Source organism: Pocillopora verrucosa, chromosome 8 (genome assembly GCF_036669915.1).
Source record: "Pocillopora verrucosa isolate sample1 chromosome 8, ASM3666991v2, whole genome shotgun sequence".
In the NCBI taxonomy this organism is placed as follows: domain Eukaryota; kingdom Metazoa; phylum Cnidaria; class Anthozoa; order Scleractinia; family Pocilloporidae; genus Pocillopora; species Pocillopora verrucosa.
Window position 1 is genome coordinate 21,077,235 of NC_089319.1, and position 13,427 is coordinate 21,090,661.

The following is a 13,427-nucleotide window of genomic DNA, read 5'->3' on the forward strand; positions in this document are numbered from 1 at the left end:
GGATTTTATCCATTTATTAAGACCATGGAACAAAGAAAGAATATGACCCTCCTTCGAGGTTTCGAAACTCAAGTGACACACTATTTGATTATCAACTAGAAGTGGGTAAAGAGAGATTAACTGGGAGCTGGTCATTATGTTGGATCCAAATAAACCTTCAAAGTGGTGAATAATGGCTGTTATCAGCGGATAAAGGGAAATTAACTTTGAAATACAACGAGCCGAAACGACCTGACTACACATGGCGATAATGTGGGAACATGCAAAAGGAATTAAAATGACTGTCACGCCCTTATAGTCAGCTGAAAGACATCCGGTGTTTGATTTGAATAATGTGGGAACATATAAATGAATGTTATTCATTTATTAGGAGCGTGAAACGGGGTTTCGAATCTCCATATCCTCAACCAACCAAGCGCAACGTACATGTTTGAGGTCTTTACTCTTAATTGGTCTTCACGTATCGTAAAATTGTGGATGAAATCTTCTTGAAATTGCCTTCTCCCCTTGGAAAAAGTTTCGTGTTTAGAACCTGTCATTTGGTTTTAAACGAATTGAAACTCCCTAAAATTATACATAAGCATACTCCTGATGGTATTGTCTTGCTGATATCAAACAATACCAACAACCCAGTGTTGCTGATCACACGACAAACATTGCATGTGAAATGAAAACCAAAGAGTAAAAGGAAAATGTCTTATTCCTCAAATTTTGCAGCTTAAAAAAAATTACTGAAAGTTACAGCCTTGATTCTGAAAAGAGAAATTTTTTTCTTCGAGCACACACAAATCAACTGAAATAACGCAAATAAAGCGTCTCTGAAAACATTGAAAAGATAAATGGTGCAAAGTTCTTGTGAAAGACACCAGAGAACAATGTCAGTATCTGACCGTTTGCGCACCTACCCCTCCCCTAACCCAACAGCAGTCAACTGATAGCAAGTAAGGATTAGTATCGGGTTAAGGGAGGGGTAGGTACGCAGTTGCTCGGACTCTAGCTATGACCTTGAACAAATATGTATCTTGTTATCAACGAACATAAGGTGACGAATCCCAGTTTCAATTCATCCTTGAAAACTTCCTAAAAAAGATTAAATGTAGTCGCAATCAAATAAAATAACCAATTTTTTTTATCTTTGGTTGAAATTTATGTGAGGAAATGATCCTCATCGGTAAGATGCAATTAAAGAAATTGCTGAAAAGAATCCTAAAAAAGTTCGGGTTAGTTGTTATCTTGATCTGACACCAAATCCTCGCGATCGTCAATAATTTACAAGTAAATGTATAGCAGCTAAAGGGAGAATTAGTTAATCAGATCTTGAGAGTTATGTCCCCTGTATAGTTTCGAAACGTGCCGCTACAAAGTCTCGAAACATCGACATCAACTTCCTTTCTTCTCAATTATAAAATTCACGACAACTAATAATCATTTCATAAAAGCAACGAGACTTTCCCTAAATTAGTCTAACTAGTTGTTCGACGCCTTTGAAAAATAACTTTAACAGTTGTTTGTCAAGATAACCTGGGAGAGAATTCCTTAAGCTTACGTGCTGCTGCCCAAGCAGCCGGACCGTTCACACGGTTTGGTCTTGAGTCAAGAATGTAAGAGGAGATAAGGCGAGGAAAGTGTCATTTAAAAGGTAAAAAACACGAATGTATGTTTAACACTGAGTCACTGGCCTTTCCTTGAGCCACTTAACTGACAGAAAACAACAACAATAAAATATCGTCTGAGCAAGTTAACATCAAATACAAAAGCGGAGAGCAATAAAATCCTTCGCTTCAGACACCAAACTAAGACATTTGACGTTTAGACAAGGCACCATGAGAAGCAATACGCTGATAGAGGTGTTTGGCCATATCGTATTCAGTTTTACACGAGGCGTGACAGAGCATTACAACCCGGAAGAACCTGGATTAATGGCTTTTGGCTACGATCCTCTACAGAAGACTGGCTTAGAATGGAACTATCAACCTGTTGAGGAGGTTACTTATCAGGAATACAGCGAGAGAGAAGCAACTAGCTTGGACTATTTAATGGCTTGCAGTCCTAAGGTAAGAGTCATAAACGCATGCTCATCAGACGACGATGAGGAAACACACGAAAACAACTCACAAGATGACGAAGATAGAGCAATGGCGTGGAAGCGATTAAGACCATCTGCTCTCCACACTGCTTGGAAATCAATGTACTTTGGAGCCTCGATCTCACTTCTAACTGCTACCGTCATAGGTTCACTGTACATATTGATTTCATTTCTACTGTACAAAACTGTAAACAACTGCGAATTTTACCCAAAGAAATCCATTCCTGTGAAAGTTCAATGGTTAAGATCAATATCAGATGTAACATGTTGTAGCATCATGTATAATAATTTATTTTTGGTAGTCCTATTTCTCTTTCGACCTTATCAGATCAATGGAATAAGAAAAAAACTTATTTCAGCGAGCTGCTGTGGATTTCTATTGGATGCACTTTACCGCGTGTTTCTTCAAGCCCTCGGAATGTCCCATTCTAAACTTTCTACGATACAAAAGCTTCCACCGTACTTTCTTGGTGTTGTAATTATATCTTGGCAAATACATCTCGTAACGAATCATTTTTTTCTCGTTTCACGACAATCAACAAGGCAGAGGATTACGATTTTCTTTCAAGTGGCAATTGTTCCTGTATCTATTATCATTCTTGCAATTCCGGTGGCCGAGATCATCTACCCAACTTTTAATAAACAAACCAAGAATGGAAAACTATTAATCGCTCTCTTTGCGCCTCTAATTGGAGTCGTTCTAAAGGTTACCTCTCGAATTTGTGTTCAGCGGCTTCACCGGGATATCATTCATCCGGGATATTTATATGTCTTACTGGCGCCGTTGTTCGGCTCTTCGGCGATCATGTTTCGCGTTTTACAAGCAGATCTCGGCAGTTTACAATCCATCGCGATTCTAGGGATAACTCACGGGACTGTGGAAGTAATCGAAAGAAGCGCAATGGTCTTTATTGATCATATTTGCCACTCGATTTGGAAAAGAACAGCCGCTCCTTGGGGAAGTTTTCGCACTCCTCGCCGTGAGAGGCTAATGGCTGATATTGCTATTATGAGCATGCTGTTTGAATCAACTGCTATAGTTTCCGTTAACGGCTGCTTGTAATTGTATAAGTTCAATTTCCTTCAAAACACCTCCTTATTAGAGGTGTTGGAGCCTTTTGCTCTAACAACTTGTCTTCAGTTGGTGATTGAGTGGTTTTTCACCAGCGTATCCCTCGCGATCGAGACTCACTATCAGAACATGGCTGTTATGGCTGTTTGGCGAAGAAGATGGAAAAGACATACTTCAGTAGCACTTACAACTTTAGTGCTCATAGCATTATGGACTAGCACACTTCTGTTAATTATTGTGCGTGGTAGATTTCAAGAGTCTTCGAAGCAACCTTGTAAGATGCCGTTTACTTAGAACTGAAGAATGAAGCATAGAAAACACCAAGTCTTCTGTAGGTTTACAGTCGTTTCGATATAACTTTAGTAAGAGCAGTCACGTACCCTACGCAGCCCATGTATCGAATCGACTCGTATCGAATCAACTTCGAAGATAAATCTTGCCTATAGGTATCTAATATTGAGGTCAAGTTAAGATAGAACTCTACACTTGACAGGATTGTGCGTTTAGTTATAACAGTGCTTTTATCAAGACATGCATGTTGGAAAAACCCGTATAGGTAATGACATAATTATAAAGTACTCAATGTAATACAGAATACAAAATGAAATGGAGATATTTTGACATTATAATATCATTAACAATAGGTCTCGCTTTCCTTGATAACCTCGGAGATGAACCTTTCCCTCCCAGAAAAGCGTTCAATGAAAACAAAATTTGTCGGTTATGGGAAAATTAATAAATAATTTTTGTGAATAAATGGAAAATTGAGTGCTATTAACCTACCATCGGCGACAAAAGTTGTTGACAAATTGACCTTTTCAACCTCCTATTACTTCAGTTTTATCTATTTTGCCCTTGTTACTTGATTCCATGAACCTTTGGGGGGAGGGGTATGGGGGGTCTTATCATTGATTTAGAGAGTGGTTGAGAAATGACAAATAGGAAAGGTTTGCAGGGAAAGCAGGATAAAGGACGGACGGAATCCGACCTGCACAAGGAAAACCCGCAAATGACTTATTACTTTCCTGTTAACGAGAAAACAAAAGAAAATAGATTGAGAAAATCATTGGAATTAGAAAAAAAATGTGAATTGTTCAATTTCCACTTTTGTGGAATGCATGAAACACAGCCTAACCAAGAATTTCACGTAATTCTATTTTCATACGACACTTGTCATTCACGTCAGCTTATTTTTGCAATTTTTTTTATCAAGCGAAATTTGCGAAATTAATTAATGTGTAGTATTCGTTTCATAGAGCATAATTATTGTAGGATACATTAAATCATTGTATCCTTTACGATAATCACAGAGTTTTATTTTACGTAAAAGATTCGGCAAGTGACGTAAGTAACGAAAACGAACTTTCTCTATAACAGCTGCGTGACAAAAATTATGGTATGGTTGGAGACTGACAATCCGTACCCCCACCCTGTTAAATTTTACACCTCTTACTGGTTGAACGTTACTGGGCACTAACATCGATCAGTAAACTTGTAAAATTTTCAGTTCGCTCTACACGCGATTTACGCGTCGAAATGAAGCGAGGAAATAAAGTCTTAACTCGATTTGCAATTCTAGTTCTTTTCGCTTACTTCATGTACCCACGTCTACTTTATAAGTCAATAACATCGTTTACAACGGAAGAAATCAATTCAAATCACCGTGGTTCCGCTCGGTCGAATTTGATGCAACCGAAGCAGAGGTGTTGTAATTCATTTTCTTTTGGCCATTTATACGTTTGGAGCATTGGCCTCAATATGCGACGATAACTTCGTTCCCTCGCTGGAACAGATCACGAACAAGCTTCACATGGGCTCTGCTGGTGCGACTTTTATGGCGGCTGGAAGCTCTGCCCCTCAGTTGTTTGCCTTGTTAATTATTCGTGTTTGATTTGGTTTGCTTGATCAGGCAAAGTGAATGATATTCCTCACGCTCGGTACATTTTCCTTGACCAAGCGAAATAAATTAACGTTTTAGGGAAAGGAAAATGGTGACGGACTCCTATGATTTTTTGATGAATTCTACAAATATAATTCTGATCCTGACGATCTCGGTCACTTTACCAAAATAGAACATCTAAAGCGGGTATATAAAAGACATTCACATAGTTGTAAAGGAAACTCAAGACAAACCCAAGAATAGCGTGACATTTAAAGCAATAGACAATTATTCAAACGACATGCAACGGGGGAATCCCCTCTTAGTACAACAGATGGCGATGTGGTTTCCTGGAAGTAACATTTTAATCACTGCAGAGAGTTTAAAGGTTGACACCCAAGGAGAAATTTAGAATCTCGAATAACCGTAATGACGCCATTTTCGTCTTGACATTTTGCTAAATAAGCACAACTTTGCACATCCTGCAGCAGGGAGTGTAATACTCGCCAGAATCTCATTGTAATTTTTTTTTATTGTTTGATTTACAATTGACTTCCTTTCGTTGAAATGCATTTTGAACTAAAAGCTACAGTTCGTGTCACTATAATTAACAGACCTGTTTGACTTGTATTAATCTTGGTCTAAGCAACTCTACTCGTAGTCAAAAGACCGATCCGCACTAATTTTGAGGAATGAAGCGAGATACAACGGCGGAGGCTTTTGCCAATATCTTCATGTCAAAAATAGAAAAAATGGTATTATCGCCGAGAGCAAAACTAAACCGCTACTTTGGAAGAGCATATTAACGACGCATATTAACCGATCACATAAGGAGAGAGAATATTATTCTCAAAGGAAAAGGATGAAGACAATAACAAAATAACTCATAGAACGAGAATCAAATCAATATCTGAGTTAAGACCTGTATGCTCTAAAATTGCAGCATAGCTCTAACATTATCAACTTCCAGCAGAAAAATAAACTGGCTTCAAAGTTGGTAATACATTAAGAATATAGGACGAGCTAGCTTTAGAAACTCTTTACCGTGACTAATTAAGAACTACTTCGAACACTCTTGTTCCAAGTTGTGCGCACAATATCATTGGTTTCGTTTTCTTACTGACGTTAATACAACAAATCGACGGTTTTTATTGGCTGTCGGTCTTGTTGACTTCACTAGAGCAACACAGGTTCTTTTCAGTCTGGTACTGGATAAATTGTAGTGAAAGTCTTGAGTTTAAATCGACTTGCATCGGTATCCGACGAACTTGATAAAATGTCCCCAAAGGAGCTTCTTATTAGTTTAGTATGCGGTGCCATAAGCGGAGTTATCGTGGCATGGCTTTTCCTTAAATTTTTGGAGAGTGAAGGATCTCAGCTAAGAGGAGGACATAAGGAGATGAAAGAAGTGAAAGACGAACGGGACGATCGTAATAATCCCGCGGCTAAGTTGCCTGAAGAAAATGATGATAGGCCCGAGAAGAGAGCTCAAGAACATGAAGAAAGGCTCTGATAAGGTAAGTTTTTATTGCATTATTTTATTTCAAATGTCAAACCTATAGATGGAAACGTGAACATTTCGCGCTTTTTAGTTTAATAACATTCAAGTGTTTTGTTTCTGCTTTAGGCGCCATTAAATTTGCATATCATGTCTGGCTTAAAACACCTGACCAGGCGTATTTTTTTCGTTGTTGACGGCATTTAATAAAATTGTCAACATATCCATGACGTTACAAGAAGGGTCAGGCCGTTTCCGGTCGTTTGGATTCCCGTGCTTATTCCTTTATTTATTTATTTCAGTCAACAGATACAAAGAACTATCGAGAAAGAATGTATGCTGTAGCTGGCATTTGCTGTGGGAACCTAAGACATTTAGAACTGAGAACTGTATATGTGTGATACAAATTATTTGTAATATGTTAAACTTTTTTTCTGTAGGTTTTGGAATTTTTAATTGACCGTTTAGTAAATGGTACACTAAATCATGTCAAAAGTGTTAACAATCGAAAGCCAAACAACTTGATCGATGCTATTTTCATGCTATTGATATTTTATTGTTTAGTGGAAAACTTACTTTGATGCCACCTTTCTTGGAGATTTTTATACCTTCAGTTTTAGTTCAAGTTGAGTGATCGTAAACATTGAATTACTTTTCATTGTTCGCGCGTGATTTGTTTCGTAGACTAAGCTAAGTGAATAAAGTTGTTTGTGCTTGATTTGGTTTGCTTGATCGGGGAAAGTGAATAATATTCCTCGTGCTTGGTACGTGTCCTTGGCCAGGCGAAATAAAACGACGTTTTAGGGAAAGAAAAAAGTGACGAACTCCTACGATTTTTTTAATGAGTTGTACTCGTACAATTCTGATCCCGACGATCTCGGTCACTTTACCAAAATAGAACATCTAAAGCGAGCCCGTCAAAGACATTCAGACAGTTGCAAAGGAAACTGAAAACACAGCCAAGAATAGCGTGACATTTAAACCAAGAGACAATCATTCTAACGACATCCAACAGAGGAATCCCCTCTTGGCACAACAAATGGCGATGTGGTTCATGACCTCGCTGCGAAAAGAATAATTTTTCTTCCCATATACTTTTTGCTCACCGGTCCGAGAACAAGAAAGCAACGAGAACATCTATAGTCTGCTACGCATTTCCTTGTAAATTAGTTACGAGAATTTGGTGTTAGATCAAGGTTACAACTTCTAACTGACGAGTTTAAGTATTCCCATCACCTATCTGCTGGATAATGTGTGGATATTAAAGGGAGAAGTAACATTTTAATCATTTCATAAAGTTTAAAGGTTAACAGCCGAGAGGAAATTTAGAATCTCGAATAACCGCAATGACGCCATTTTCGTCTTAACAATTCACCATGGAGTAGGTACAACTTTGCATATTCCATAATAAACGGACTTGTTTGACTTGTATTAATCGTATTAGTCTAAGCAACTCTACTCGTTGCCTAAAGACCGTTCCGCAGCAATTTTGAGGAATGAAAAGTAGCGGTCGTTGTTTTCAGTGAGATATTTATCAGAAGAAGAACACTACTTTCATGACAAAAGCAGAAAAAGGGTATGGAGCAGAACTAAATCTTATTAACCATCAATTTCCGTTCGAGTTTTATCGCTTTCTGCGGTCGAATCCTTCATTAACCTTTGTTGTTTATCAAGAGGTTTTTTTTCTCCCTGTACAATCAATCGTCCTTAACCTTTCTCGACTTCTGAGGCTACATATACATTCATAATCACCGCGGCTGTGGATTATTTAATGATAAAAAGTATTTCTTTTCTTTTCTTTTCTTTTCTTTCCTGTTTTGTCAGGTGGCATTATTCCGAAATCGTAATACGGCACCGTATTAAGCGATCACCCAATATTTAGCGGTCGGTTTTCAAAGTCCCGAAATTTCTACCCCTTAGTTACTATCATTTTCTATTAAGCGGTCTTTACTGAGTCACCTTTAAGTGAGTACCAATGGCCTGTTTGTATCGTGTCCCACTAGTAGTGAACGGAACTCAGGGGTGAAGGTTGTCTCGGGCACCCGAGACCATGAAAACGGCGCCTGAAAGCGGGAGAACTCCAATAAAGCTAAGTATAATCTTTCAAGTAAAATTCAATTCATATTCATATCTTGAAATCAATGTTCGTAGTATTTCTGTGCGAGTCTTTGAACATCTAGTTGACAGTTGTGATATAAAATGACGTTTTTCAACGTTTCTTCATATTAGCCCAAATCTGTGGATTCTGTTTTAAGCAGTCAACCTATTGGCGTTCATTCCGCCAATTCCCGTGGGTGACCGCTAAATAAAGGTTTGACTGAAATCCGTCAATCACCATTTCTGTGAGGCGTGTTTTGTATTATGCTTTATCTTTTACTGTACGAGTCATCAAGGGTTTACCGTGTTTTGCTTTTCTACGAAACTTGACCTAAAAAGCACCTACTCTGGCTTTGTCTCCGAGTCTCCACTCATGCATTTGGTCGTATTACTATCATATTTTAAGTTAAGCATATTTATCACGCATGGTTCATTTGGCGTCTTACCGAACGAAACGTTCAAATAACTGGATATGCGTTAAGAAGGTTGATAAACAAAAAATTTGCATAAATGGATATCGTTGACTCTTTTATGTTTAACATGTGCTCTAAACCTATATTCTGTGCAAAAATTGCTCAGAAATACCAAACTTTTTAAGGCCTTTACAAGAATCGCAAAAAGTTGCTTTAAACGCCAAAAGCTACTCAAAATTTGCCGAGTGCAATCGAGACAGGCCTTTACGTAGCATGCCATTTTTTTATTTTTTCTCCGAAGGCAGGTGCCGTAACCGTCATCATACTACATAAATATTTAATTTTTTTTAAAAAATTTGCTAAGCTAGCTACGCCAGCCTGCCAAACAGCCGAAACTCACATCAAGAATGTCAACTCAAGCGCCGACTATGCTATGCCATGCACGAATGGGCCTCAGCGTACCGGACTCCAAAATTCGTCAGAAAGAGGTCATCTCGGGTAGATTTCCGATTACGAAAATCCGAGCTCGCCCGATGTTGTCTTCGTGATGAAGGCCCATCAGAAATCTACCCGAGATGACCTCTGGTGTTTTAATATCCTCCTTTTGACAGATTTCGTGGAGTCTGTAATATAGGTTAGCAACAAAAAAAAAAAATGCAAAGATCTTAACGCTAATACAGAGACATGAGTAAAAACGAAGTACATGTTCGTATCCACTCTATTATGCGGGTCAAAAATGCTAAATAGGGCCTTTATCACGAGCACAACATCGGCGGAGCTCGGATTTCGTAATCGGAAATCTACCCGAGATGACCTCCTTCGGACGGATTTTGGAGTCCGGTACGCTGAGGCCCATTCGTGCATGGCATAGCATGACGTCATAAAATGTTCAAACGCTATGGAAACGGTGGCGAATTTGGCAGTAGATTTCGAGTTAGCGGGTGTAGTGTTAAGCGAGACGTGGTAAATAGATTTGGTTTCCGACGAACTTGACGAAATGTCCCCTAACAAAGTTCTTTGGAGTGTAGTATGCGGCACCATAAGTGGCATTATCACCGCATGGCTTGTCTTCAAATTTTTGGGAGGTAAGGGGTGTGGACCGAAAGGGGCGCGAGAGGAGATCGGAGAAGTGAAAGACGAACCCAATGATCTTAACAACCCTGCGGATAAGTTGCCGCAAGAAAATGATGAAAGACTTGACAAGAGGGCAGAAGAACACGAGGAGATGCGTTATTAAGGTCGGTGTTCAAACTATTATTTTAGTTGAAATGCTCCCATTATCCTCTGATAAACGCCATCAATCGTTATATAATTAGCATTTTCACAAAGTAAAACAGCAGACTGCTTTTCGTTACGTCACCGTAACGTGGCTTTAAGTCACGTGTTGTGATTTCGGGGTAGCGTTACACGACAGCGTCCGAAGAATCGGTGGCCAGTTACACATAACTGAGGAAGATACTGAAACCCTAGTGATGCAATTTTTTCTTTAATTTAACAGATATAAAGAGCTGCCAAAGAAGAACGTATACCGTAGCTAGCATTTACTGTGTGGGAACTTATTGAGCGAAGAATTTTTACTAAGAGCTGATATCTCTATGCATTACTGTGTGGGAACTTATTGAGCGAAGAATTGTTAGAGCTGATATCTCTATGCATAACAACTTCCTAGCCCCAAGTCATAAGTTTTTGTTGAAGCTTTTGGAGCACTCTGCTGATAGTTTTTTTATGATTTACTGTGAGGTATGACTTGTCCATAAAGTAACAAACTTCTTCGGTGACAGTTATTTATTTGTGAGTAGACAACCCTTTTTCATAGGCTATCAACACATGAAATATTTTGTGTAAAAGAAAAGTTACATTCAAGGTCCGCTTTTTCAATCTTTTTGTATCTTAAGTCTCGCTTAAAGTTCTGTTGTCAATCAGAGTAAACTTTAAAGAATATCGTATTATTCGCGCGTGATTTGTTTGCGGAATAGATAATCGCTCTGTCCTAGGAAAAAGACAAATTTAACAGCTTCCGCACAATTATTTTGTGAATTATTCGCTTATAATTCTGATATTGAAGTTGTTGGCTGCATTACAAAGAATAAGACATCTAAATGGGACATAATCGGGAAGTCAAGAAAAATTCGGGAACAAACTGTAAACAGAACCGGTCATTGGGTTATTTTTAAACCGAGAGATTATTATGCAATTACATCAGAGAGGGGAATCCCCGTTCCAGCGCTGGATCCAATTCAAACGGATCAATAATTCTCTACTTTGCATTGAGCTATTTTTGATGGTTCTTTTCATCTTCCTAGAGGGAGAATGTTATCCTCGATTAAACGTTCATCCCGCCATTTCCCATGGGTGACCACTCAATACAGGGATAAGTTCAACACATTTATCACGCTAGTTCCTCACCGGATTAACATGATAACGTCGCATACGGTCTCTTGAACCCAATTCGGTCGTTTCGTTGCCACATTTGAAGACTGGCACATTTTTCTTACTAGATTTGCAATGGTTATTGGCGCTGTTTGAGTCCCCATACGTCAAGTATCAAACGAGAGAAACCTTAAATAATTGTGTGAATCTTACTTCGTCATGATTAAGCTCCCCTTCCCTACACCTAGCCGGAAGCTTTATATCGTAGCAGCACAATATGCTATTCCTTGAAAGAGCAGCGCTTACCCGTAAGAAGCAGAAATCTTTTCACCAATATTATTGACTGCTTTCGATAATCTCTTCTGTTGCGTTTTTTTTTTTTTTTTCAAGAAATTTATTTGAGATCGTAATCTCTTAGTGAGATTGGTAGTCTCAAGAAAACAACGGGTTTCGCGACTGAAGAAATTACGCCGTCAGTTACTGGGCCAGGCGTAAAGTCTTACTGCATGTAAATAGAGACTAAATGGAATTACTAAATGAAATTACGCCGTTAGCTAGTGGTGTAAAATCCTACAGTAGATATAAATCCGACTGGAAACAAATTACTTATTACGACCTCAACACGGACAAAGTGTGTAATTCATTAAGAATTCCGGTTTTAATCGACGACTTCAACCCTGACAAAGAGTGTAATTCTTCGAACCGGTTTCGTGCATATGTATAAGCACCTAGTAACGCGTGACTTATTTTACGTCACGTTCCACTAGGATTCTTAGATGGATGCTGTGTACCTGTTTCGATGCGGTCGGAGAATCTAGGATAGATCGAGCAATTCGAATCGAACCACGTCTGGTGTTTTGACCGTAATTTGGAAAGCTTTGTTTGCTAAGTGGATAAAGATAAAGCAGATGTAGTTTAGAAAATGGTTTGGATCTTTGAAATTCATAGAGATTTCGTCCATGAAAGTTATGCAAATTCACGCCTGAAATTGAAGCGAAACGTAACGTGAACTTATCGTTTACATAAGTTTGGCTAAATTTAAAAGTAAGCCAAACATAATTAAGTAATTCATCACGCGCCCCAAATAGGGGTCGTCCTACGCTTTGAACGCAAACGTCACAGTATAATCTTCAAACATTCTCAAGGTCCATGTAATAACCCTAGAGATGGAAGAATTTTTATGTAGTGCACTATTTGGTGCATTTCTTGGTGTAATTGTGACAATCCTGTTCTTGAAGCTGTGGAAGACTGAAGAAAGAGTAACAGAGAAAGGAAGAAGACGACCGAGTGGATGTAATAACCCGCCTGAGAAGCAGCCTGTAGAAAATGACGAGAGACCCGCCAAGATGCCTCAAGAACACGAAGAGAGGTTTTAAATCAAATGTGAGTATAAATTTGTCTCTGAAAAATTAGTTTCTAAAACTGTAGGATGCCAAATAAATATTGGGTGATGTGGAAAGTGCTTACAGGTACATGAAAGTGATCATTTTAGACGAATTATTAAAATTGCTAAAATTTTTGATGACCCCCGAACCCCTCTAACGCTGATTACAATTTATTTGTGACTGAGTAGAGTGCACTTCCAGCCTGTAAATAATTAAGATGATGAGATCACAAACTCTATCTGATAAGTTAAAGTTTTCTCATTACCTGTTTGCTGGATAATGTATGGACATTACAGTGAGAAGTTACATTTCAATCGCTTCTGATATTTTATAGGTTAATAGGTTAAAATTCTGTCGAATGGAAACGTCGCATCAAATTTAAGCTTAAAGAGCGAAAATAGCCGAAAGGAAAATTTAAAATCTGAAATTTCGCTTGCCGTAGCTCTGAACCGCATAGATGTCATTTCCGTCTAGGCTTCTGCTTGTGCTTGAAAGATTAATTCGGAATACATTCGGCAGTGTAATGAATAACAAATTATAATAGAATTGGTAATTTTATATTTTTTGTTTTATTCGACAGAAACCGGGAGCGCTGAGATCAAATTTCCTGGCATTTCTACATGCTGT

The 13,427-nt window shown here is 38.5% G+C and overlaps 1 protein-coding gene across 1 annotated transcript; it reads left to right on the forward strand.

Moving 5' to 3' along the window:
- Positions 1-1,491: 1,491 nt before the first annotated feature.
- On the forward strand, positions 1,492-3,648 carry LOC136283115 (uncharacterized). Its single transcript, XM_066171395.1, has one exon. The coding sequence runs from the start codon at positions 1,824-1,826 to the stop codon at positions 3,147-3,149; it is 1,326 nt and encodes a 441-aa protein (XP_066027492.1). The 5' UTR covers positions 1,492-1,823; the 3' UTR covers positions 3,150-3,648.
- Positions 3,649-13,427: the final 9,779 nt, after the last annotated feature.